The sequence below is a fragment of the Lissotriton helveticus genome, chromosome 2_1 (assembly GCF_964261635.1).
Source record: "Lissotriton helveticus chromosome 2_1, aLisHel1.1, whole genome shotgun sequence".
Classification (NCBI taxonomy): Eukaryota; Metazoa; Chordata; class Amphibia; order Caudata; family Salamandridae; genus Lissotriton; species Lissotriton helveticus.
The window spans coordinates 43,297,268-43,324,740 of NC_136059.1; the positions used below are offsets into that span (position 1 = coordinate 43,297,268).

A 27,473-nucleotide genomic window follows, 5' to 3' on the forward strand; every position below is an offset into this window, starting at 1 on the left:
GCATCTCAGGGTCTCAAACAGGGCAAATGGGAGGGGGTGACGGAGAACACTGCATACAGGTCCTGATTTCCGATAATACCGTTCCCAGATTTTACCACAGAATATACCTGCATCTGATGGCAAATGCACTCCAAGGATTTGACAGTGTGTTTGGCGGAAGTTGAATTAGAAAGTAACAACAAACAGAAGCATCCAAAAGAAATGAGTCGTGGGTGAAAGACAGAAATGGAATTGTGGGGTCAACTGGAAGAAGAGTAAAGTAGTCGGGTTCGTGCACGCATTCTATCACTGAATGAATAATTGACTCCAATTACAAGTACACACTTGCAAAAACATCAAGCTTTATTTTAAGTAACAGAGCTAGTTACAGGAGATGATTATAATCAATGACTTGATGTTCCACCCAGTAGAACATATCCAGATCTTTTTATCCTTTGCTAGACCACCAGAAGCAAGAAGATGTCCAGAACCTTAGCTTGATGTCTGCTTGGGCTTTGGGATTCAACGATGTCCCTTTGAAATCCCAATTCCCCGGGAATCGAAAGGCCGTCACAGCTTACTGTTTAATTCTTTATTTCTTTGGGATGCAGGCTTTTGTTTCTTTCCCTGGAGGGATCCTCCCACCTTGTAGAATTCGTCAATAATCATCTCGTACTTTTTTAAGATGACAGGACGCTTCACTTTCATGGTGGGGCCTGAATGTGGGAGAACAGAAGAGGAAAGTTAGGGAAGGGGTGGGAAAGGAAAAGCAAAGTATTTCGAAAGCAAGAATACAATCTTTCAAAAATCTTTTAGTCTCAACTCTAGTCAACTAGCTTTTTTCGGTCCTTTAATATTGTGTAAATCTCAGGTAAAAGTTTTCTTGCTTGCAAAAGATGCCCTGAACTGAACCGTCCTCTATACGGGTCCATTCATGTTATGTATATTAGATATTACCCACATATACTTCCTGACTGTTCATTACCAGTGCCTTCAAATTCTTGCTGAGCCGCTATTTATGGCTCATCCCTGCCTACGTGTCTCATTACCAGAGGTCCTTCTGGTCGACGGAGTGGGTGGGGAGTATTAACAGACGTTTGTATATTTAGCTACAACGCTCGTAAAAATATTGCTCCTGGTCACACAATGATGCAAACCAAAAACTCTTTAAATAATCTCTGCTTCTCTGCTACATCACAAAGACCGAGGTACAGTGGAGCGTAAAGTTCATCTGATAAATAAAAATATTACAGGTAACAAAATGAGGAATATAGGACACGAGTATGCAAATAGTAACATCAACAAACAATATAGAAAAACGCAATGAAGCGAGGAAAATGTATAGACCTTTTATCATGAAGGTCTAGAGGAGCTCAATATCGTCTCGTGGTACGTTTATTGCTCAACATGTGGTGTATATAAAACTCCATACATCACAGGCAGCTGTGATATACAGAAAATAAATGTATTTATTTGTTTACAAATATATTTATTAAGCACTCGTACCCAAAGCTTCAGGGTGCTGAAAATAACAGACAGCAGCCAAGGATTCTTTTTTGTGACTCCAACAAAGTTAGCAAAATATTGGGCAAATGCAGTAAATCCATATTTATTTGGTAATCGCTTTAGTTACAGAGTTACATACATTTGCTGACCTCAGCATTGCTCACTGTTTTATAAACAATGTATTCAAAAAAAGTTAAGCAAAAACTAATATTCTAATTCTAGTGAGTGTACATTGCTGCTTTGAAGAAACAAGGTGTGCAATATGGTCCTATATTCACATCTCTGGGGTTGAACCCAACCCTCGGTGGGATCCCAGCGCTCACTGCTCAGAGCCTGTGGCTGTGTACAACACAATTTGCCTGCAGGACCTGACTGCATGCCCTTTGCCCAACTCACTCTGAGTATGGTCTTTGGGCATGTACAGCAGCAGCTGACTGCAGGGTTTGGACCATGGACAGGAATTGCACACAATGATCCGTGGCCATCTAACCCACACTGCACACAACATTTGGCCGTATGCATCTGGAGTTGACCGCAATGCCCGGGTGCTGCCCCAGACCTGCTGTCGAAATCACTGAGGCTGCCCAACCCATGTATGCATGGCCTTTGGGCATGTGCATCGGCGCTTGACCACAGAGCTTGTCTTGTTACCGCGCCCAGTGCCCAACCACCCTTGGCTACCCAACCCAAGCATCATACGGTCTTCAGCCATATGCAGGGGGGGTTGGCCGCAGTACATGGCCCAGGCACTGAACTTTACATCCTGCCTTCCAAGTAGATTCAGACATTTGAATCAGTGTGTAGGAGGCTGGCTCAGTATATGGTGTACACTTATTTAAGTGAAGCACCCTGCAGTAATCCAGACGACCTTTATCATGATTTTAGTGGTCTTAGACAACAGTAGAAAGTTCTCTAAAGTGGTAGCAGTGGAGAGCAGCCTTCAGGCTTAGTCCAGGGAGAGTGTTAACCGCATCGCTGCGGCGGCTTTTCCCGCTGTGTGCGGCAATTTACAAATTACCGCGTTACATGACGAGCCCAGCTCGTCATCCGCGTACGGCAGGTTACGCTGATGACGAGCTGAGCTCGTCAACAGCATGGAAGGGGTTAAGCAGCTTGTTTTACCAGATCTATTCATATAATGTTGGTTAAACGAAAAAAAAACACAGTGTAGTTATAAAAATAAGTATCTTTATTAATCACATTCACATTGGTATATCTCCTACCCGGAGATATCAACACAATACACACAATACTTCACATATAAACAGGTAAGTAAGGACAAATACACAGTGTTTTCCAGGGGGAGACCAAACCATATGCTAAAGAAGTGTAATACGAACTGCGCCCGAAGTTGGGACTTCGACCAGAAGACTCAGAAGAGACTGGGACCCAAGGTAAGTACCCAGGAACCCCACAGAGGTTGCGTCCAGTGTGGAAACACAGTTGCGTACTCAATGCAAGTCAGTGGGAAAGCCACGGTTGCAGTTTTCAAGAAGAAGGACCCTTCTCAGTGGACCCTGAAGAAACCCTTTGGAAGGTGGAAGGTTGGAGAGCCACCCCACCCATGGGTACCCCAGGAAACAGGATACCTTCACCAGGGAAGCAGAGTGGATGCGTGCGAAGTGACGTTGGGAACCCCCATAGGCCCCAATGGAGGAAGAAAGTGAAAGAGTCTGGGGGAATCCAAGGATGGATTCTTGAAGAGGAGTACCTGCAAGCAGCGGGGATGGAGCCAATGAAAGTTTAAGTTTCAAGCAGCGATTAATTTGTGCCGGTGATGTCCAGTGCTCAGCTCCCGCACTTAATTGTCAGCATCGGTTCTAGTGGCAGTCCACCACATGGTGGCGCTGTCTTTTTAGTTTGAGATGAGCTGAATAAAAGTGTTTATTAAGTCAACATCCATTGAGAATCAATAATACCAGCCTTTCATGCCATTTTTATTGCTTTATTTTGCTTGGAATTGTCACACTTGTAGAAGTGTGATGTTTATGTGTTATGTTGGTACTGTAATTGGCAGTGCTGGCAGGGTATGGGCTGTGCAGGCTGCAGTGGTCTTTCGAGAAGGGCCCTGGTACTGAATTTTTTACAAATTAAGTACTGGCTTCAAGTTTATTTCATTTTGCTTGACTAATTAATGCCATCGCAAATTAATAGAACATATAAAATGGAACAATTAAATATAGTTCCAAAGCATGCCACTAAAAATATTGTTTTAAATGCATATTACATGTAAAAAAAGTAATTATGATAAAAGTGCAGATCAATGATATTGGGCAACAGTATCAAGGAGTGACAACAGCTTGTGAATAAATGAACGATGATACATTATTAAATAAAACTACTAGAATTACGTCAGTTCTGTGTAGGCTAACAATTTCCTGTATACATTCTGTTTTTTAAATAGCAATCCTATGCAGGGTAACTAGTCTATAAACATGAACAATCGGTGATACAGATTATAATCAACAAGTATTCAGCAGAGTAGCAGTTCTTAGCAGCTTGTCAATTTTATTTAAGAATTTTAATAGACTGCAAATAGCTTGAGGATGTGCATCGTTGAGCAAAAAGTCTACTGCTGCCTGAATCATTTGTGAACATTGTTTAATCCATGTTTGACAAAGGAGGTTCCTTTGGTTGTCAATTAGGGCTGGGCAGATACAGAGAAAGTGAAATATATTCTCCTGAGATTTACCACATAGCCGACATTCGGTTGATACTGGACGTGTCGACCATTTTTTTTTTTTTTTTTTGAAATAATTTTTATTGTAGACATACCTGTACAGGTCATTACACATAGAAGTATCATCATAAATGTAGCAGACTTTCAACTTGCTTCGTCAATCTGTACACAGCCTACCTGCCCACAACCCTGGGGTCGGGCGGCAATGATGTCTCTGCTCGTCCACACCTGACGTTCCATATGAAGGAGGAATCAGTGTCCGGATTACTGTGTATGCCTACTTTTATAGTCCTACCTAACTACGCGCTAATCCCCAACTCCCCTTCCCTGCGCAAAGCCCCGAACTCCCCCCCCAACCCACCCCACCCACCACCACCTGCCTGAGGTTCCATTGCGACCATTCCTGGATTGCTAGTGTCATCCCCCCTGCATACCTGCTGCGCCTAGGGCCTCAGTCCACCTCCTCCGTCCCATCCGCCCCGGGGGCCTCCCCCTCATCATCAGCCTCGCTGTCCCTAAGTGCCTGCACCATTACTTCCCACGAGGTAGCAGTGTCAGCTGCTGTTGGGCTAGGGGTCCTACGCGCAAGCTGGTACCTATGTGTGCTGTCTGCCGCGGCCCATTTCAGAAATTCCTGCCGCCACCTCCGCGGAGTTGGCCCCACTCTCGCCTTCCAGTTCTTCGTGATCTCCCTCTTGGCCACCATCAGTCCCATGTCTATAAACTTACTGGTGAGTTTATTCTTGGGGGTGTGGGGGAACCAGTGCAAGAGACATTCCGCTGGACCGTATTCTATGGATCTGTCAGTCACCTCATTCAACACCTCTCCTATGTCCTGCCAATATTCCCGCAGGGCCGGGCATGCCCACAGCATGTGCACCAGTTCGGCCCCCTCTTCCGGGCACCTAGGGCAGGCCGCTGTCTCATCTCCAAAATACCGCCTGATTCTGCCCGGGGTCATGTACGCCCTGTGCAGCACATAGTAGTGGATTAGCTGGAACCTAGCGTTCCTAGTGCTGTTGCGAGCCCTGCGGACAAGTTGCTCCCACGTTGTGTCAGGTATTTCCCTTCCTAGGTCCGCTTCCCATTTGGCTTTGAGGGATGCGAGTGGAGGGGTATTCTCTCTGAGCATCCGATTATAGAGGCACGTCACCGCCTTGATCGTGCCTGCCGCCATCATGGTGTATTGGCACGCCGCTGCCGTCCCAGGTTCCTCCAATCCCGTGCCCCAGTGGGCCTGCATCGCCCTGGTTACGGCTGCGTGCAGCAGAAATCCCCCTCTCGGGATGCCAAAGCGATCTGTCAGCTCCTGGAATGGGAGCAGTGCGCCATTTTCAAACAGGTCCCCAACCACCTGTATTCCCGCTTCCTCCCATTCCTGTAGGTGCGACCAGTCGCCGCCATGTGGTAGGGCCGTAAGCATGCCCAGGGGGATCTCGGGCGCATATGGGCGCTGGATACCCGCTCTCTTTTGGGCCCGGTTCCAGCATTGTCGGTACGTGCGCTGCTCCAGTGACAAATCCCGACTGTCCAGCCGCTGTTGGAGGGTTACATATGCTAGGACATGTCTGGGCGTCCCCCGTAAGCTTTCATCCTCTGGGCCCCGGAACACCCGCGCTACTTCCTGCGTGAAGACTTGCAGTTGGGCTGCTAGGTAATATAGCTCAAAGTCCGGTACCGCAAGCCCCCCCTCATCCTTCGGACGAGAAAGCGTGGCCAGCGCTACTCTGCACCGACCCGTTCCCCAGATGAACGCCGTAATCTGAGACTTAAGTTGTCTAAAGAAAGAGCCGGGTAGCCAGATTGGGAGCGTCCGGAAATAATACAGTAATCTCGGCAGGGCGACCATCTTAAGTAGTGATATCCGGCCCGCTACCGACAGTGGTAACGTGGTCCAAAAGGCCATACAGCCCTTCAGTCCACGTATGCAGCGCCCCAGGTTGCCCTCAAGCAAGTCTCCTGGTTTGTGGTAAACGTGGACCCCCAGATATTTTATACAGGTAGGGCTCCAGACCGCCTCGGATCGGTGCTGTGGCTGGGCAGTGCCCTCCAGGAGCGGGAACAAGCTCGTTTTGGGCCAGTTAACCCTTAGGCCCGACATCTCTCCGAAGCTCTCCAGCAGGGCTTCCGCTCTCTGCAGGTCCTCCACACCGTCGCTGAGGAACAGCAGTAGGTCATCGGCATATAGCGAGATGAAATGGTGTCCGTCTCGGGCCCGCACTCCGCGAGTATGCTGCCCTGTCCGGGCCGCAGCCGCCAGCGGCTCAATAGCCAGCGCAAATAACAGCGGCGAGAGGGAGCAGCCCTGACGTGTGCCCCGCTCCACCGGGTAGCGGAGGGATACAGTCGAACCCACCTTCACTCTTGCCATCGCCCCCGCATAAAGGACCTTCGTCCAGTGAATGTAACCGGCACCCAGCCCGAGGCGCGCCATAACAGCATACAGGTAGTCCCACTCGAGGCTGTCGAAGGCCTTTTCGATGTCGACTGAGAGGACCAGCTCCGTCCCTGCCCCGCCGTCGAGCCCATCCATGATACGGACAAGCCTTCTGATATTCAGTGAGGTATTGCGCTGTGGTATAAATCCGTTCTGGTCACCGTGTACAAGCCCCGTCATATGAGGCAGGAGCCTCGCCGCTAGTATGGAGCTCAGGATTTTATAATCCGCTGTGAGCATGGAGAGTGGTCGGTAGGACGCAGGGTCAGCGCCCTCCCTGCCGGGTTTCAATAGTGGGACCACTAACGCCTCCCGCATCGACTGCGGCAGCCGGCCCGTCGCCTTGGCCTCTCCATAGACAGTCAGGAGCCGTGGTGCCAGCGCGTCCAGGTACTTGCTATAGAACTCTATAGGGAGTCCATCAATTCCCGGCGATTTGTTCCTTGCCATGCGCCGCACCGCCGCCCGTATCTCCCCCACGTCTATATCAGACCCTAAATCTTTCGCCTGGTCCGCCTCCAGCCGGTGCAGGGGCAGGTCAGCCAGGAAGGGGTCCACCAGCCCCGTCCTGTCTCCCGGGGTACTCCGGTATAGACCCTCGTAATATTGCTGAAAGCCGTTGACTATGCCCAGCTGTGTGTGTTGCACCACGCCCGCTGAGTCCCTCAGTTGGAGTATGGGAGCGCACCGTCTCGTGGGGTTCGAGAGCCATGCCAGGAGCGTGCCCGCCTTATCGCCTTCAACATGGGAGCGCAGTACATATCGCTTGTAGTCGAAGGCTCGAAGTCTCTCCACTTCAACGGCCACCGCCTCCTTGGCCGCACATAGAGCCTCCTGGAGGTCCGGGTGTCCGGGCCGCCTCTTCTCTACCTCTCTAAGCGTAGTGTCCGCCTTAGTCAAGTCGCCCAGCAGTACTTTCCGCACACCTACATAATCCTTAATACAAATACCCCTCACCACTACCTTCAAGGCGTCCCATTCCGTCGCTCTAGAGGTCGCCGTCCCTGCATTCTCTGCGAAATATAGGTCCACTCCCTCCGCCAGGGCCTCCCCGAAGAGGGGGTCCTCTAGGGTCTCCGGCCTCAGTTTCCAGAGCGGAATCCTGGGCTTCTCCGCTATCCATGCTAGCCGGATTAGGAGCGGGTTATGGTCCGAAATTGTTCTCGAGAGATACTCCGAACCGGTGACGCTCGGCAGCACCCCCCGGGAGCAGAGCATCGTGTCCAGACGGACATGCAAGTCATGGAGCCCGGAGAAAAACGAATAATCCCGGTCAGTCGGGTGTTGCCCTCTCCAAATATCTATTAGCTCCCAGCTCTCCTGCCATTCCCTCCTCCCTCTAGATAGCCTGTGAACTGGGGAGTCACGTAGGGGGGGGTGGGACCTATCCAGCAAGGGGTCGGCAATGGAATTAAAGTCGCCTCCCAGCAGGACCGGGCCCGCCAAGGAGTGGGCCAGCGTCCCTGACAGTGTCGCTAGGAAAGCCAGTTGGTCCGTGTTCGGGGCGTATATACTAGCCAGCACAATATCCTTACCTTCTAGCTTCCCCTCCACCACCACGTACCTCCCGTCCTGGTCCACCCATTGGCGCGTTAGTTGGAAAGGGGTGCCCGCTCTAACCCATATAAGCACTCCCCGCGCATAGGCCGAGTAGTCGTGCGAGATGCGTCTCCTGCAGCATTGCAATGTGTACTCCCCTCCGCACTAAATAGGCATGCACTTTATGTCTACGCTGCATGGTGTGTAGGCCCCGGACATTCCAGGTAATACAGTTCAATCCATTCACATTAGCCATTGTCCCGGTGGTCTAGTCGTAACCCTCTCCCCAGATCCTGCCCTTCGGCGGTGGTGGTGCCCCCCCTGAACAAAACAAAACATTGCATCTGCCCTCCCCATGGTGCCCCCAGGGTCAACAACCTCAAGAAAGTAAACAGTCCCCAACTGTGGTACCCCTCCCCCCCCTCCCCCAGAACAGGCCCCAATATTGATATATCAGTCCCCATCCAAACTCCCAAACCTGATGACCCAGGTCTCAACTACACAGCCGTAGCCGTGGGTGCCTTAAGGGCTTACGGAGCGCGGCCTCGTCCAGAGGGGGGCTGCGCCGCCTCGCTCCCCGTCTCCTCCCCCGTTCCACATGGTCGCCCTGCCCCGAGCCCTGCGGTGTGCCCCGGCCCCCACTGTGTGCTCAGGCAATGGTTCCCCTCCCAGTCATTTCAAACATTACCCATGCTGCATCAACGGAAGTTCATATGTTCAGGATCTCATCCGCCGTTTGCGGTGTCACCCGCGGCCCCTCTGCGCGGTGAATCCCCGGAAGGTCCGACTCCGATCCAGAGGCCGATACGTGAGTGTCCGAGTCCATGGCCCCCCTGGATTCAGGGCCCTCCGCTCGACCAATCTTCTCGACTTCCAGTAGCGCGGCCTGCCGTTCCACCTCAGTCTGGGAGGCCGTGGGTCCCAGCTTCCCCCGCCCTCGTTTCCATAGTCTCCTCGATTTCCGCAGCCGCTTGGGCGAGCGCTCTCGTTCCTTTTCCCGCTCTTCTCGTGCCTTGGCGCCATCAGTCCCGGCCTTGTACGTCTCCCACCACTCCCAGGCTTCCGCTGACGTCGCGAAGAAGATCGCCTTGTCGTTCACTACTATTCTGAGCCTAGCTGGGAAAAGCAAGGAGTAGGCAATCCCTTCAGCCCGCAGCTCCTTCTTGATTGTGAGGAAGGAGGCCCGTTGCTTCTGCGTTTCAAAGGTGAAATCTGGGAAAAGCGTGACTGCGCTGTTCGCTATCTGGAAAGGGCCATCCTCTCGAGCTTTCCGTAGGAGCAGATCTCTGTCCTTGTGGTGCAGCAACTTGGCTATAATCGGTCTAGGTGGGAGCCCTGGCTTGGGCGGTCCCGAGGGGACCCTATGCGCTCGCTCCAGAGTGAAGAACGGCGAGAGCCCCTCCGGCGCCACCACTGTCTTCAGCCATCCCTCCATGTAGGCAACCAAGTTCCCCGACCCCTCCGTCTCTGGCACGCCTACGATCCGCACATTGCTGCGCCGGCTTCGATTTTCCGCGTCCTCGGCTCGCCGTTCCAGGGTGCGTATGCGGTCCAGGGCGTCCGTTAGTTTATTTTCCATCGCCTTATGAGCCGGTGCCAGGTCACTCAGCGCCACTTCGGTATCCTTGACCCTGTCTCTCAGTTTGTCGTGGTCCGCTCGAAGCAGGCCCAGCCCCGACGCCACCTGCGCAATGTCATTATGAAGCGCGTCCCTGGTGGCCGAAATGGCGTCCAAGATCCGATCCTGCAGTTTCTGCAGGTCCGTCTGCTCAGCGGGGCCCCCTTCTGCCATACTCGACGACGCCGCCTCCTCCGCCTTGGTTCTCGGTTTCCCCATAGCCGCCGGCCTCCTCGCCCCCGCCTGCCACGTCCGTCTGTTATCCGTGCAGTCAGCTCCTGCGCGCTGTGGGGTCTTGCTGCACAGTCACTTCCCCAGTGGGTGCGTCCACCGTGGTGTCCGATCCCCGGGTGCTGTGGGGGATCGCTCTCACTACCCTGGAGCGGCGCGTCAGGCTGGTCGCGCCCTCGGTCGTCTGGCGTTGTTAGAGATCCCTCAGTGGCCCATGGGCTCCTCCGTTATGTCCCCACTCGCTCGCTCACCGGGCTCCCGCTGCGGGGGGAAGGGGGGGGGGCGCCAAGGTGGGCAGCGCCGTGCCCCGTCTCCCCGGGATCCCCTCTCCAGGCGGCACTCCGCTCACCTGATGGGTTGGCTGGCAATCAGGGCCGGGCCGATGCTCCAGGTCCCGCTCTCCCCGCCAAGGAGTCTGTCTGGAAGTCGCGCCTGCAGCGGCGCGTCCGGGTGGCTCTCCTCGTCCCCACACGTCCTCGCTGCACTCCGCGGCCGCGGACCTAGGATCGCCTCCCGCTGTGCGGGGGATCGGCGCTGCCGGCTATCGCGTCTCTTCAGTGCCCGCCGGCGTTGCGACCTGCTGTGCAGCCCTCGGTGCTCCGGGGCGCCGTCGCGGCAGCCATCTTGTGTGGCGCAGTTCGCCTCTCCGCATCAGCGATCGGCGGTCTGCCTCGGCGCTGCGGGTCCGCCGGCCGCCCAAGCCTCGCCCAGCTGGCCTCCGATGATCACTCTGCCGGCGCCGGGGCACCCACGGGCTCTCCGGCCCCTGTGTCAGGATTTTCGCGGGGAAGAGGCACGGAGCTTCGAGCTCACGCCGCCATCTCCCTCGGCGCTCAAGCCACGCCCCTCACTGGACGTGTCGACCATGGTGGTAAAGAATCAAATGATGTAGTTTCACATTCTTATAAGGCAGTACTTCATTTTATGGTGCACCACAAAAGTGTCTGTAGGATATTTTTGAATCTTTCTTTCGTTATAACTTTTTATTATGAGATGAGCATGCTTTCGGGTCTCAAGAGTCCGACGATCTTGTGAAAATGATGCAATTTGGGTTAAACGGTGCAGAGCTTTTTTAAAGATACGGCGTGGAAGATTTTGATTCCATAGAGTTGCAACTTTTTAAGGGACAGTGCTTCATTCAAAGTAACAGTCCATGAATTTTGGATTGTTGTGGTCTTGTTTGAACATGACTTACTAGACCTAAACTCTAATCGGAGATCTGGATAAGAGCTGAAAAGGAGTTATTTCATAAAAGGTTCCCAGTCTTCTATTGTATCAAATCCTGACAATATTTGGATGTGGAGTGATTTTCCACACCAGGTATTCCCTTGCTGTGTCAGATGACCATTTGATTTGTTTCCAGTTTTGAGGTTGGCCTTGCAACCCAATCGTCTCCAGTGGCTTGTGGGATTTGATTTGATGGTCTAGAAGCTTCTGCTGTGGCATATGGTCTCTTTCGCACCGTACTTAAATAACAAGATTTTGAATGAGTTAGCAAAGAAATTGAGCAAAACGTATAGTCCAAAATCGCCTGACTAGGACTTATATAATGTGTGTAGTGTCAATATATAAAAAAGGGGGAAGTAGAAGTGTTCTTGGGGCCCCACTCAGCTTCCAAATACTTAGCAATAAATCAAAAAAGAGTGGAGCTAATATGGCTCGAGGGATCTGGCAAAAACATATATTTGTAGAAGACCCTCAACAGCCATTTTCCGCCTTTGGTATGTTTATTGCCTTTGGCATGATCTTGGTTAATAACATCATCATCGGGTCGTTTGTTGGCCTCCACCAGGAGGTGATCCTTTCAAACTGCTTAGGATTTGGTTTGTGAAAAATATGAACTAAAATTACCTATTTTTCATGAAGTGCTATGTATTCTAAAAAATGATAAGGGTATGATTAAAAATAGTGGATGTAAAAAAGGGTATGGAGAAGTGTGGCTCAATGGTTAGAGCGGCAGACCCTGATGCAGAGGTCTAGCCCGGGACCAGGGTTCAATTCCCCGCCTCGGTGGGTCTTGGGCTCAAAAATTCCACTGACCTGATAATTCTCGCCTCGGTGCCTATTCCAATCATGGAGTCCCACTCCGCAACTCTGGGCAATAGCTTGCTTAATCTCCACAACGGCCACCACAACGCTAAGGATGCCTGGCCTCCACCTTGGGGGTGCCCAGGAGTGGACACCTCACAGGGAAAGCCAGGATGGGTTCCACAGCGGTATTCGTACAAGCGCCTTGAGACCCTTGCGGGTGAGTAGTGCGCTATACAGTATCAATTTACATTTACATTGACTTTTTACCTCAAATCACATCCAATGTTTTATACACCCCATTTGAAAATGTAAATTTCATGTCAATTATATGCCCTAGATGATGATTGTATTTCTTTAAAGTGCTATTTGCACTTGGATATGGCTAGTTAAAAAATTCTGAATCACACATGACTGTCATTTCTCTATGGTTTTATTAAAAACAAATAAAATCTCATTATGCTGTCCTTAGATAAAGGTATTTATATAGATATGCGCTCATAGTATATTCGAATTAGTGGGAAATGTCAAATTATTTATCAAACTCTACAGTTTTTACATACAGTGTCTCTAGCGATGTGACTGAGTACGCAACCTCTTTTTCATAGTTATTGTGCGGATCGAGATGCCCCCTTATGTCATATGTCAATTTAATTTTTTTTTCTCAAAACTCATGTACAATTTGAAGTGTTACGAGATCGTAAGTATTTATTAGTGCGCAATGTGTTGTGGTGGTGTAAATAAATCATTATCTTTTGAAGTTTTTAGGCGTTCTCCAGAGAGTCTTGGGCGAGAGGCGTAGGCTACCCTCCTTTTGGTTTGGGGGAAAGAACAAAAAACTAGCGCATGAGGAATTCGCTCAAATATCTTATTAGTACTAGGTCTTAGCGATACCATTCCTATAATTTAGGTCACTAATGATGAAGACACTAGCTTCCTGTGCGGTCGCCTCACTTCTGAATGTTACCTGGCTGAAGTGTGTGATCATATTTATTTTACAGCTCCTCTGATTGGTTCCCGTGAATTCAATGGAAAGCAATGAAAGACCTCCCAATTTTTGCGTAACCGTCAGCTATCAGTAACGGTTTTTGACCACATATCTATGAAATTGATTTAAAATATATTTGTGTTCTTTAATATAGCCTTATAGCCCGCCGTAGTGGGCTATACCGGCTATTAAAGGCCCGCTGAATCGTTAAAGGCCCGAGCCGAAGGCGGGACTTTAATTGCCGCTATAGCCCTGCTACGAAGGGCTATAAGGCTATTACAACATTCTGCCACTAGAGGGCAGAATGTTCTAACAAATTAAACAAAGGGTTCTCGAAGCTCGAGGGGATATAAATCCCCTCGAACTTCGAGAAGCCTTTGTAGAACATTGGAATGTTGCTCTGCGGGCCTTTACCGGCCCGTAGAAGCAGGGAGCACTCCATTGTCTGCAATGGAGCTCCCAACATTCCAATGTTCTAATAAAGGTTTGCACCATTTGATTTGTGTTATATGGTATAATATGTGGTGTGTAATTTGTATATTCATTTTTACCTATGACCGGAGGCTGAAGGATACTGTTCCCTTGAGGCAGGTTTTCTTTGTATTACCTAATTCTCTTGTGTTATTCATAGCCCAGGGTTTATTTTTATCTTAGATTCACATTGAGGTAATCTCTTCTAGATTGTGTCTCATTTGTTGGATGTGAATCGTCTTTCTGAGCATAAGCTGGTATTTCTGATTGAAGATGATTCCATATACGTTCAACTTGTGTTATGGGTGGCAATTGTGAAGTTGGGACATATTGTGTTCCATTGTTTCTTCTGTACAACATGTATCTCAATTCTGTCGCAATGGGCTACTTTTGTACCATTTCTTTTGATATTTAGGTCTTTCTGATTCATATTCATCACTCTCGTGTAGACACTATCGTAAACGTAATTTTCTTTAAGGACACTTTGATCTCATCTCATTACTTGGCTCGACGGAATTTGATCATTGAGCCCTGCATGGTAGGTCCCCAAACGGTAGACCCACCGTTGTTCTTTCTGTAGAAGGTTTCTCTCATTGTTTGTGTCAATAAGTTCCAAAGTTTCTAGCACTACCCATCTCATGTCGTTTGGGGTGTGGCCCACTTCCAAGAAATGATTACTCAATTCAAAATAACTTTATTCGCATTTGATATGTGCATAAAAGTACAGATTAAAAATGTTCCTAAAGACATTTGATCGACGTCTAAAAGTAGGTAGTTCATATTTAATTTGAGGATATGTCCATTAAAATATCAGTATTTACAAGTAGCTTCATTGCAAAAATCAACTTCAGTTCATTGTGAGAAGGATTTGTTGCGGCATGCAATTGAAAAATACAACTTACTCAAAGCAAATCTGAGTAGCACATTTCAAAACCATACAATAAATCATTTTCAAGGCATGAGGCTTTTGTCTATTTGGTCAATTAAAACAACACCCCTGTCTGTTAACTTCTCCTTATACGAAGAACTGAATATAAAAAGTTTGCAACCATGAAACAAATATATGGTGTTTCCAAGGAGTTATTAACTGTAAGAGCTCTAGAATGTGAAACTAAACTGATTTGTTATCAGAGGGAGGATATACTTTTTTCTTTCCATTTTGTAAAGAGGACAAAAAAAATAAGATATGAGGCATGGTTTGGGAAGACAAGCCATCACAAGGACATTGCAGCGGGTTATTTAGTGAGTACACTAAATAACCCAGGTATTGATGCGTATTCTTAGTAACAAAGGAGCGATAGGAGTCATGACCCTTGGGGATTATAGGCAAGAATTTATAATCAATAACCGTAGCATTACTTTGGTTGCGTTGCCATCTTTCTAGCTCACATTTTTTGAAGAAGGCCTCTTTCAGCTTAGTCTAGGAAAAGGATAAACATTTGTTCGGTGTAATATATAAATCAGCTAAGCCCAGGTCTGTAAGAGATCTTCTAAGATACTAGCCAGAGGATATTGTTGGCTTGGTCAAATTTATTACATCTTTTAGTATGGTCTGATTGAGTTCAACTGCATCCCTTTTCCAGATGTGCGACCATAAAATGAGTGGGGCCCATTTAATAGTCTCAGAAAGAAAGGGGAGGACAAGTTATTTGTGGGCAATCAGATTCGAACTGTTAGCTTTTAGGCTATTCTAGTGCGAACTACCATACCCAGAATGCACCAAGAGTGTAGGGGCTGTGTACTTTCCCATACTGCCATAGCATCCTGTCAGCTGATCCTCACTGCTTATTAGCATTGAGAGCCCAGACCCGAGTGCTTGGCTTTGCTTCCTGTTGGACCACGCCTATGCCCCGATTTGGATTCTTGGTTCCCCTTCTTCGCAAACCTGCATATTGGGGAAGATCTTCGAAGCTGTATTTTTTGCAGTGAATGTTTCCTGTCCTGTCATCCTGTCAGCTCGAGGAGGCGCTGTGAATATTTATTGACTCCTGGAACTGGAGCTTGACTAAATCTGATTGTTTTTCAGTCAGAATTTAGTTTTTTCCTAATTATTTCGAAAGTTTGTGCTGTTGGTGGTAATTTTCAATCTTTTCTGACTAAGTCTTACTTAGTTTTCAGTCAGTTAGTCCACCTTTATTCTACAACTGTCCTTCCTATGGGAAGAAAAAGTCCAAAACAGACCCTCATTCTGTTTGTGTGGTTTGTCTTCCTTCTACACATGATGTGGAAAAATGTTATCATTGCCTCAAACTTTCCAGAAAAACTTTGAAGGAAAGAGAGAAGATTCGGCTTTTGGGGCTTATGGAGAGGGAAAGACGTCATGAACAGGGGGCAAGAAGTGAGGTATCATTGTGAAGGCCCTCCTCTCTACAAAACTTCAAAGATCTGCTTCCCCTGAGGTTAGAAGTAAGAAAAAACGACATGAGGTAGCGTCTACGTCGAAGAAAGTGAGTTCGGCGTCGAAGTCTAGATCGCCGTCAGGTATGTCGACGTCGAGACCAGTAGAAAGAAGTATGTCGACATCGAAGGCATCGCCTTTAAGACACAAGTTGACGTCGAAGCAGAGGTCGAGGTCGCCGTCGAGAAATCTGTCGACGCCGAGGCATTTGGAGTCGGTTGCGGTGAAGACGACGTCGAGAGTGAGAAGGAGGTCGACTTCGAGAGATAGAAGTGGATCGACGTCGAGACCTGAGAAAAGAAGACGGTCGAGGTTGCCGTCGAGACATGGGTCGACGTCGAGACATGCCTCGGGCTCGAGGCACAAAAAGGCTTGTTCGACGTAAAAAAAACGACGTTGAGAAGGTCGGCGTCGAGATCTCTACCACCGGCTACACAGTCGGCGTCGAGACATTCAAGATCAGCCTCTCGGACCCCTCATAGGTCTTTGCCGAGGTCGGGGTCGACGTCGAGGACATTGACTGACCATCCAAGGTTGATGTCGAAAGACCCGACGTCGAAGGCATCGTCGACCAGGTCTCCATCGGTCAGAGCCTCTCCTCATAAGGAGTGTTCTATTGTGGCTCATTCTGGTTTGACGTCGAGGCACTGTTGGCCTTGAAAAGAAAAAAGAGTTTCGCCGTCGTTTTCGCCACTACGACAAAAGGTCATTTGAGCAGCGTGGGCAATCGTCGAACTGGTCTTCGCAGAACTAGGGCCAGTCTCAACAAAGGTCACAGTTTCAGCAACGCAGACCTGGATGGGGCAGAGGTGGAAACAGGCAACAGTCTGCGGTTTCAAAGCAGCCTCAGAAACAATGAAACAGAACTTCCTCTAAGTCTGTTGTCCACTCCAGTGGGAGGAAGCCTTATTTCTAGAAGAGTGGAGAGGATTGACCAAAGACAAATGGGTTCTAAGCATTTTTCAAAACGGATATCTCCTCAAGTTCAAAAGTCCACCTCCTGTTGTGACTCCAAAAGGGGTTGGTCATCAGCATAACAGGCTTTCACTAAAGGAAGTGAACAGTCTATTGAACAAAAAGGCAATAGAAAGAGTTCCACGTCCGCAAACAAATCAAGGGCTATACTCTCGCTTCTTTCTGGCGAGGAAGAAGGGTCCCACTGCGGAGTCCAGACCAATATTGGATTTGAGGTTGCTTAACAGATTCATTCGGAAAGAGAGATTTCGAATGTTGGCACTCCATCAAATTTTTTCTCAACTACATCAAGGGGACTAGATGTGCTCCATCGATCTAAAAGATGCATACTTTCATGTTCCGATCTCTAAGAAACATCGCAAATTTCTGAGGTTCCGAGTGTCAGTTTGCCATTACCAATATGCAGTGCTTCCGTTCGGTCTGATTCAGCTCCACAAACTTTCTCCAAATGTATGACAGTGGTGGCTGCTTTCCTTCGGAAGCAGAGAATTTTCATTTATCCCTATTTGGACGATTGGCTTCTGAAAAGTTCGTCCCCATCTCTGCTGGAAGAGCATCTGGTGAGGTGTCTGCAACTTCTACACAGGTTGGGGTTTCATGTCAACTTCAAGAAGTCCATTCTAAACCCAACGCAAAAGATTCACTATCTCGAATCCTTCTTAGACGCAGAAAATGTAAACGTGTGTCCTTCGGAGGAGAAGTGGCTATCAATACGGACAAAGTGTCAAGCTCTTCTGCATACCAGCCTCCTGACAGTTCGCCAGGTATCGTCTCTTCTAGGGTCCATGGCATCATGCATCTTCATAGTTCCAAACACAAGGTTGCACATGCGTCCTCTCCAGCAGTGCTTGGAAGATCAATGGATGCAGCAGTCAGGGAGCTGGGAGGATTGAAGAGGTCTCATTTAATGGGAGGAGTGCCGTTCCATCAAGACCCTACAACACAGACTCTGATCACATACGCCTCTCTCCAGGGTTGGGGTGCTCATATGGGCCCTCTGCAAGTACAAGGGCTATGGTCAGAGTTCGAGAGAGGTTTTCATATCAATCTGCTAGAGCGAAGAGCAGTACATCTAGCTCTCAAGTCCCTGTTGCCATCGGTCAAGTCTAGGTCCCTTCTGGTTCAGACAGACAATACAACAACAATGTATTATTTGAACAAACGGGGGGTACCAGGTCGAGGACACTCTCCATGGAGGCCCAAAACATATGGCACTGGTTACTGGCGAGGGACTTATCGATAGTGGCGATACATCTGCCGGGCTCCCTCAACTCTCAGGCAGACTTCCTCAGCAGAGACTTTGTCGAGGCTCACGACTGGGGGCTCAACGACAAATTCATAGACAACATCTTTCAGGCATGGGGAACTCCAGACATCGACCTGTTTGAAGACGCGGGAAACGCAAAATGCCACGTCTTCGCATCCAGGTTTCCCCAGGTCGGGTCTCAAGGGAATGCCCTTTTGATAGATTGGTGTCAGAACTTGCTATACGCTTTTCCACCATCCCCGTTGATACCAACAGTAATCAACAAGATATACAGGACTACCTCCCGGATGATTCTTATTGCTCCGGAGTGGCCTCGCCAGTGGTGGTTTCCAGACCTCCTTCAGTTGTCAAAAGTGCCACACACGAGACTGCCATGTCGCCCGGATCTTCTCTCCAAGCAGGAGGGGAGAGTGTTCCACCCCAACTTGCCCTCCCTATGCCTGGCAGCATGGCTCCTGAAGTCATACAGTATGGTCACTTACAGTTGAATCCGGACTGTATGCAGATCCTTAAAGAGGCAAAGCGGCCTTCTATGAGGAAGTCGTATGGCTTCAAATGGAAACGCTTTTTTCTGTGGTGCCTGTGATGAAGCAAGGATTCGCATATTACGCGACTTGCTTGGACTCATGAACCTCGAATAACTTGTAACAATGTAATTCAACCTGTCTGTCTTACTAATTTCCCTTTATTCTGACATTTGGGGTGTCCTAGTGACGCTTGCCTATGTGTTTACTAACTCAATAACGCTCGTAACTAAAAATGGCCGCTGATTGGCGGGTTTCTTTCTGCGCATGCGTTAGTCACACTCACGTGACGTGACGTACTTGCAGTTCTGGTGGGAATCTTTTGCGCTTGTGCAGTGCTTTTAAGATGGCTGTTTGTATCCTCACATGGTGAAGCTTGCGCTGATGCTCTCGTGTTAATTGTCCGTCTGCACTAATATCCTAAGGCTATAGATATCATAAAGTAAGGGGTATAGAGTAGATATTCATGGTATACAGTGTGTTCATTTATTTCTATGTTTTAATTTGTTTTCGCTTACTTTTCATGTACCACGATATTGAGGGTCTGATGGGACACTCGAGAATCCATATTGAAATTCTTTTCTGCGCATGACAGTCTTCGGCCAGTGACATTGAATGGCTGCCAACCAGAGGTCGCGGCCAAAACGCGCCTGGGAAGATGCACCTTCACCCAGCCGAAGAAGCTAAAATGTCTTACAATTGAAACAAATGTATATCTTTCTATTGTATTCTGTAGAATAGGTCATGGGAACCCCAAAATCACTAGGCGGTCCCAGAATATGCAAAACTAGGCTTGTAGAAGTAAAATGTGATTGGTGTGTTGACCTATCCTACTTGAGGACCAATCGAAATTGGGGATTCTGACACTTGCAACATTTGGGGGGTGGTACACTGACCCGAAAACAGTATAACTAGCCTAGGTTTAGCTAGAGAATTTGTCCGACTTGTCCGAATAGCTGACCTGTCACTGACCCAACGCACTCAATAGGTGATTGATACAGAGCGCTGCGGAGCACTCTGTCCGAAATTATTCCATAGACTCTGGAGGTTTTACTAAACCTTAAGTGCTGGCGGAGTACTTTGCTGAAGAATTCGCTAATCCAATCGGGGTTCTGACTGTTAGCTGCAGAGAGGGTGGAGCGCAGGCGTTGCTTCCGAACTGCGGGTGCTGGTCGTGCCTTGGTGGTCCTGTCCTGATCCTAATCTGGGTTTCCTGTCCTGTCCTGGGGTGTCCATTCTGCACCTGCTGTCCTGTCGATGACTGTCCTTCCTTGGGGTTTATCCTGTCTTTAACTGACCCGTGGCCAGGGTTGGTCTTCACACCAGTCTAGGTAATTATATAGTGCTGAAAAGTCTATTCTGCACGTTCTATTTTTCTGTCTTTGCTTCAATAAAGACATACCTTTGCATATGTTAATTTTCCATGTTTTGCGCAATCTATTATATAAAGTCATGCATTCTTTTTCTTAGCATGTTCCTATGTTACCCTTCCTTTATGCACCTTTCTCCATACTGTTTATGACATATAGATGTGGTTTATAATTTTCTCCTACAAAACGGATTTGAAGTAATGTTGCTATAACTATAGCGTGTTCCCTTTTTCCCCACCCTATAGATGTATAGGATTTACAACTTTCATCCAACCTTTGAAGTATTTTCCCAGAAATGAAATTCTAGTATGTGCCAAAATTTGTCCCATCTATAGTTGTTCATTCCTAAGTTACATTCCTGAAAATCTGATTAGCATGTTCCCTGTTCTTACCTTCCTTTAGACTCATAAATGATTGCCCTGTTTTATTTTATATATGGTTATGTGCTCTTTGTTATCTTGGTTATTGATTGTTTGCTTGTAATAAATTTCATGCTTTCCGAATCTGAAATCTAGATAAAATCTTTCAAACTTCCCAGTAGTCTGTGCTCTTTATAAAATACAGAAGAATATAGAGTTGGTATTGTATTTGCCTGCCTTTCTTTTACAGCTAGCTCCCTGATCCGTTGTGGTCATAGGTACCCGTAACGGTGGATTGGTAAGTCGGGTACAAGTAGAAATAAATAGGAAGGAATCAGGGTTACTGGTAGTAGAGTGCAAGGTCACCTGATTAATGTATATGATAAATTGAAGTTTATGGGCCCGATGTGTATATGGTAAAATTGTTGGTTAGGTGACCTGCGCGCTCTATCATGTGGACAACGGGCATGACCCCATCCAGGGTCAAGAACAGATGGTCTTGCCTTATTTGCTGCATTTGGCTAAGTCTGGCCTTCAGTTTAACTCTATTAAAGTTCATCTTGCAGCTATCACCGCTTACAGAAAGTCACCTAACCAGACTTCTTTCTTTAGGATGCCGGTGGTGAAAGATTTTCTTGAAGGCCTGAGAAAGGTGTACCCCCCAGACAGGTCACCTTCTCCGCCTTGGGAGCTCAATGTGGTATTGACAAAGTTGATGGGGGCACCTTTTGAGCCGATACATAAAGCTTCTTTACAACATCTGACTTGGAAGGTTGCTTTTCTAGTGGCCATTACCTCTGCTCGCAGAGTGAGCGAGATCCAGGCCTTATGTTGTAAAGAACCTTTCACTGTGTTTCATGCTAATAGGGTAGTGCTTAGAGCACATCCTGCTTTTCTACCCAAGGTTGTTTCTGATTTCCACATTAATCAGACAATTACATTTACAACCTTCTTTCCAAATCCTACTACTCTCCCAGAAAGATCTCTCCATTCATTAGACTTAAAGAGAGTTCTCAAATTTTACTTGGACAGGACGAAGGGTTTGAGAAGGTCGGACCGTTTGTTTATTAACTACGGTCCTATCAATACGGGATCTGTAGTGTCCAAAAGATCTATATCTAGGTGTATTGTTTCTTGCATTGTTCTAGCTTATCAGCTAGCTAACAAGTCTTTGTCAGGTAAACCAAAAGCCCATTATACAAGGGGAAAAGCTGCTACCACAGCTCTTCTTAGGAATGTACCTATGGCAGAAATTTGTAAGGCAGCTACGTGGCGTTCAGTCCATACTTTTACACGTCATTACTGTCTTGATTCAGACACACAGGCAGATGCTCAGGTTGGGCAAGCATCACTGAGAAACTTATTTGCTCATGCTACTTGAATTTTATATGTGTCAATGTATTTGGTTCTTTATCTTCTGCTCGCCCGCTTGGAAGTGGGTATGAGCTTGCTACTCTATTCAGTGCTTATGACTATTGATGAGTATCCCCTGGAAGAGAAGGATTAGTTACTTACCTGTAATCCTAGTTCTCTTCCAGGGGTATACTCATCAAAGTCATAAGCACCCTCCCGCCTCCCCGGGCGAGCAGTAGCATTATGTTTTGATATATTATGATTGCATTCTGATGCAGGTTCCTGCAAAGTTTTGTGTACCTTACAAAAGAACTGACCTAACTGTCACCTGTGGGGCATGATGGGAGCAGAGTTCCCCTGGAGGCCTTAAAGGCAAAGTGTTCAGATTCTCTGAGGCCTTAAAGACGAGGTGACAGTCTCCTTTTCTGTACAGGGATGCTATTTATTTATGCAGCCTACTTAGGCTCATTGCCTTTTATTACCTGTTCTTTGATGAAAGTAAAAGGTTGTTTTCTGTGGAATGCATTTAAGGTTCAGGTCCTTTTCTTGCATTTGATTTTATTGGTTATTTTCATGCTGCAGAAGACATGTAATTATGGCTTTATTAGCCTATTGGTTATGGTTGAGGCTGCATATTATTAGTTATACATGTATATGTGTATAATTATTTCTGTACTATGTACTTTTTCTTATATATTTTACACATATATATGTATTAGTCTATATGTTCCGGGTTCCCGCTTATGGGCAGAGATAATTCAGTGCTTATGACTTTGATGAGTATACCCCTGGAAGAGAACTAGGATTCCAGTAAGTAACTAATCCATTTTGCTAAAGGCTGTTACTATATGGTGGCTATTGTTGTTAGTATCTAAACATGATTTTATCTCAGGGAGTACCTCTTTAACAACCTTTGGGAGAAATAAGATTAGATAATTTTTTCTCCCACTTGAGAGTAAGAACGTTTAGGAGCTTGTATGGATCGTAACTTGGTTGGTAACAGCCCAGCAAAACTAAAGAGGAGGAAAGCATGATCACTAAATTATGTTAGCTCCATTACAGAGGACTTTATACAGCTCCTATAATTGGCCTGAATAATAGTAAAATCGATTGTTGAAGTAACAGCAGCACTTTGGAAGGTCGGGAGGAACTGACCTGTCATACTGTCACAAGGGTTAATTATTACCAAATCACATGTTAAAAGAAAACTATTCAAAAGGGTTCCGTAGTTATGGTGCCTGAAGTGAAAAAGCAGCTGGTCATCAGAATCAGTTACCCCACAAATGCGCTGGTCCGTTTTACGGCAACAGTGTGCATTAAAATCTTCGGCCCAGAGTAAAAAGACTGATCACGAATTGTGTGTCAATAGGGCTTCCATTACTTCCCCAGCTCCTCAATCACCTGTGTAGGTTTCTTAAAATTATTATTATAAAATTGAATCAATACCAGGTCAATTTTTCTAAAATATTCAGCTATAATTACATGGAAGTGGGGGGAGTTGTTAATGAAGTTCACTTTACCTAAGGTGATCGTATTTGCAATAAGTGTAATTCAGCCCCCCTTCGATCTACCTGCTGACAAAGGGACTGGTGGGGTAGCAAAGGAGCAGTACCAAATTCATATACAATAGACTCTGACCATGTTTCCTGGAAACATATAATATCCATGTTAATGAACATTTTATACCAACTATGATTTTCGTTTTTGTAACCTGCTATGTTCCATGAAAATATTTTAAAGTTGCTGCTACGCTCTTGTGGGGAGTCCCCCGCCAGTGCTGGGGGGAGAGATATAGTTGATTCAACTGATAGCGACATGTCAGCATTATGTGGAGCTAAATCAGCCGGCCGGGCCCTCTCTACAGGTACTAGTACTATATCCCTTCGATCAGGGGGCAGTCAATCATGAGATTCCATATCATCCAAAACTGAATACCTGTTTGATAGAGCAAGGGAATCCGTGACCCCCTTTGTGGTCTTGTAACAGGAGGTCATCGGGGGGATCAGCAAGAGAGCTGTGAACTGATGATATAGGCCTATAGAATAACCCAAAGGGACTGCATCAATCTGGTAGACTTCAAAGCAAGTCTCTTACTAACCTTACATTATCAAAATGTAAAATAACATAGTCATTATTGACAGTTTTTTTGTGCATCCCAATCCACTGTGTTCTTCTGGTCATTAACAGGTGATTTTGAGTCAAATGGCCAATGTTTGAATTTTGGTTCAGCCAGTGTTGAGCGTATCCATTAACTTACTTGAAGATTCATTCAAATCTTGTTGAAGTAGACGGACGTTCACTAAAATTAGAACGTAGAGGCTGGCTGCAAGGGGAAGGTTCAAGTACTGTTGACTTAGTCTGCTTGTAGCCTGGGTGGAAGAATAGTTTTCCAGATAAAGAGGTTTTGAAACGTAATGGGTTTGGCCCTTATCCATTTTTTCTTGTGTGTAACCCCTGTAAAGCAGAGGACTTCGAGTCTAACCCCATAAAAATACCACCCGTATGGGCACTGCTCGGAGCCAGGTGGTTGACTTCACCGTAATAGCCTGCTGTGGTGGGTTACCTAGCATATGACCAGTGATAGATTTTTTACATTTAGTAGACAAGCTATGTTTTTCACAATTAATATCATTTGTAACTGTGCAAGCTGTCAAAGTGGTCATGGATTTTGACTGGGAGCTAGAGGAGGCTACTCTAGCACTGGGATCTGCCACAGTCTATATCCCCAGTGTGGTCTCAGTTACACTTTATAAGGTGCAGTCCATAGAGTCTAAACTGGCATAAATTGATTGTAAAAGTTGTTTACATTGATCAATTAAATTGTCCAGGTCTATAGGAGAAATGAAACTTGAATATTGCTGATCGTTCACACAAGTTGAGTTTGCTGGAGTGGTGACCTTTCTGGATTTCTTTGCTGGACCATTGGAGGACAATAGCGCATGGCCCTTTTGCATTGTCCGTTAATAGGGGGTGGGTGGGGCTGTTAAATTCTCTATACCTGCTATTTCAGGCTGAGCTGTGCATAACGTTAAGGCCACCATCGGTTCTGCAATGGCAGGCTCATCTACTTTTGTTTCTCCCCCTAGTGTTCGGGGAGTAGCCATGGTAGGTGGTTGACTTGACCTTGGAGCCAGCGAAAGTCTCCTTTCTGTTTGAGCGATTTCTATTTCTAAAGCCAATGTGGCTTTGACCAGGAAGGTATCTAAAGAAGTTACAGTTACCTCCTCTGTTGCTGCTGTACGTAGTTTGTTCTTCCCTATGATCATCCTGGACCCCTAGGCATCCTCCGGGCTCTGACGGGCTTAGGGAAAGATCGTCAGCGGCCTCTCCTGGCCCAGGTGCTCCTGGGCTGCGCAGGCCCCTTCTAGCCCTCGGTAGCTGCTAGTTGGCGTCCCATGCTGCTGGAGTGTTGTGGCCCTTTTCTGCACCTCTGGGCGCAGCGGAAAATCATCAGCGGTCTCTCTTGCCGCAAGGGCTCCTAGGCTGCGCAGTTCACAGCCCCTTCTAGCCCTCGGTAGCTGCTAGTTGGCGTCCCACGCTGAGGGAATGTTGCGGCCCTTTTCTGCACCTCTGGGGGCAATAGAAGATCCGTGGCGTCCTCTCCTGCCGATAGGGCTCCTGGGCTGCATAGTTCACGGCCCCATCTAGCCCTCGGTTGCTGCCAGTTGGACTTCTTGCATCTCTCCTATGTTCGCATATGCGGGTTTCAATTTTTCTACAAATCATTCCCATGCACCGTAAATTGCAAGGACATGTGATTATATACACCACATGTCTGCTGCAGCAATTTGTATGTCTCCTCAAAGTCCATTGTAGGTTATCATTCAAATCTAATGGGTTGGTAGTGGAAGTCAGATGACCTACTGAGCAGTTCCCGCAGGGTTAGTGGCCTACAATTGGTGTTAGGCCCCAGGTTGTTGTAACGGTGTTCTGTCTAATTTCTCTTTTCTTTGGGCGACTGTCTACCGGCTTATGCTCAGAAAGATGATTCATTTCCAACTAATGAGACATCTTCTAGAAGAGATTACCTCGGTGTGAATCTGAGATCAAAAAACCATGGGCTATGAATAACACAAGAGAATTAGGTAATACTCTGAAAATCTGTCTCAGGGAACAGTATCCTCCAGCCTCCGGGCATAATAGGCAACCTATTTGTAGCGAAATTGCGGGAGGTGAAAATGAATATACGAATTACACACCACATAGTATGTCATATAACACATATTAAATGATACAACACTTTATTAAAGAGCCCATATATCATTTTAATTAATTTCATAGATATGTGATCAACATTTTGCATTGATAGCTGACTGTTATGCCAAACGTATCCAACCTGGGAGGTCTGTCGTTGCTTTCCATGTAACTGATGGGAACCAATTAGAGGAGCCGTAAAATAAATATGAACGCACACTTCAGCAGGGTAACATTCAGGAGTTGGGAGACCGCACAAATAGCTAGTATCTGCATCACAAGTAAGTGACCTAAACAATAGAAATGTTATCACTAAGACCTAGTACTAATAAAATATTTGAGCAAATCGCTCATGCGCTCGATTTTTGTTCTTTCCCCTGAACCGAAAGGAGGGCAGTCTACGCCTTTCTCCCATGACCCTTTGGGTAACATCTAAAAACCTCAAACGGTAAAGATTTATTTACAACAACACATTGCGCACTATTGAATACTTATGATCTCGTAATATTTTAAATTGTAAATGAGATTGATAACGTTTTGTTTAACAATTGACATATGACAAAAGGGGGCATATCGATCCACACAATAACAACAAACAAGAGGTTGCAGACTCAGTCACATCGCTAGAGACATTGTATGTAAAACATGTAGCATGTGATAGATAATTCGACATTTCCCACTAACACTAATATACTCAGGTCTCATATCCATATATATATATATATATATTTCTATAAATACCTTGATCTAAGGACAACATAATGAGATTTAATTTGTTTTAATATAACAATAGAGAAACAACAGTCATATGTGATTCAAAAAAATGTATCTACCCATATCCAAGAGAAAATAGCACATTTAACGAAATGCAATCATCTGGGGCATATAACTGACGAGAAATTCACATTTCCACATGGGAAGTATGAAACTTATGATGTGATGTCAGGTAAAAAGTGAAGACTAATTTTCTTTATTGACCTGCAGCAGAGGAGAAATGCATCCTTCGCATACTGGAATTAATGTAACCGGTAGTATTACCAATTCCAGGGAATAGTACTCCACTTGACGTGAGTAAAGAATTTTAAGGGGGGGATCAGTATTTCTCCCTAACAAGGTCCTGACAAAAGTCACCGAACCAGCAATGGGGCATGCAGGCTGAAACATGTTGAGATAGCTTTGTGAAGGACACATTGTATGTCCCATTTATGACATCCACCATTTTTAATCTTACCCTTATAATTTTTTAGAGTAAATTGCACTTTATGATAAAGGGGTCATTTTATTTCATATTTTTCACAAACCAGATCCTAACCAGTTTCTAAGGATCACCTCCTGGTGGAAGCCAACAAAAGACCTGGTGATGAGGCTATCAACCAAGATTATGCCAATGGCAATAAACATACCAAAGACGGAAAATGGATGTTGAGGGTCTTCTACATATATATTTTTTGGCCCGATCCCTCGAGGCATCTTAGCTCCACTCTGATTTACTGCTAATGTGTGTAGTGGGCAGGCTGATCTTCAGTATAGTGCCATTTAGCAGATACATGTCCTCC

At 46.7% G+C, this 27,473-nt stretch overlaps 1 protein-coding gene across 1 annotated transcript in view; it reads right to left on the reverse strand.

Annotated features, from left to right (window-relative positions):
• Positions 1 to 317: 317 nt before the first annotated feature.
• The window catches only part of LOC144817689 (long-chain-fatty-acid--CoA ligase ACSBG2-like), a 635,515-nt gene continuing 608,359 nt past the window's right edge, over positions 318 to 27,473 (reverse strand). The window contains exon 13 of the mRNA XM_078674436.1: positions 318 to 695. Coding sequence (XP_078530562.1) covers positions 550 to 695 — 146 coding nt within the window. The 3' untranslated portion in view covers positions 318 to 549. The remainder of the gene's footprint in view (positions 696 to 27,473) is intronic.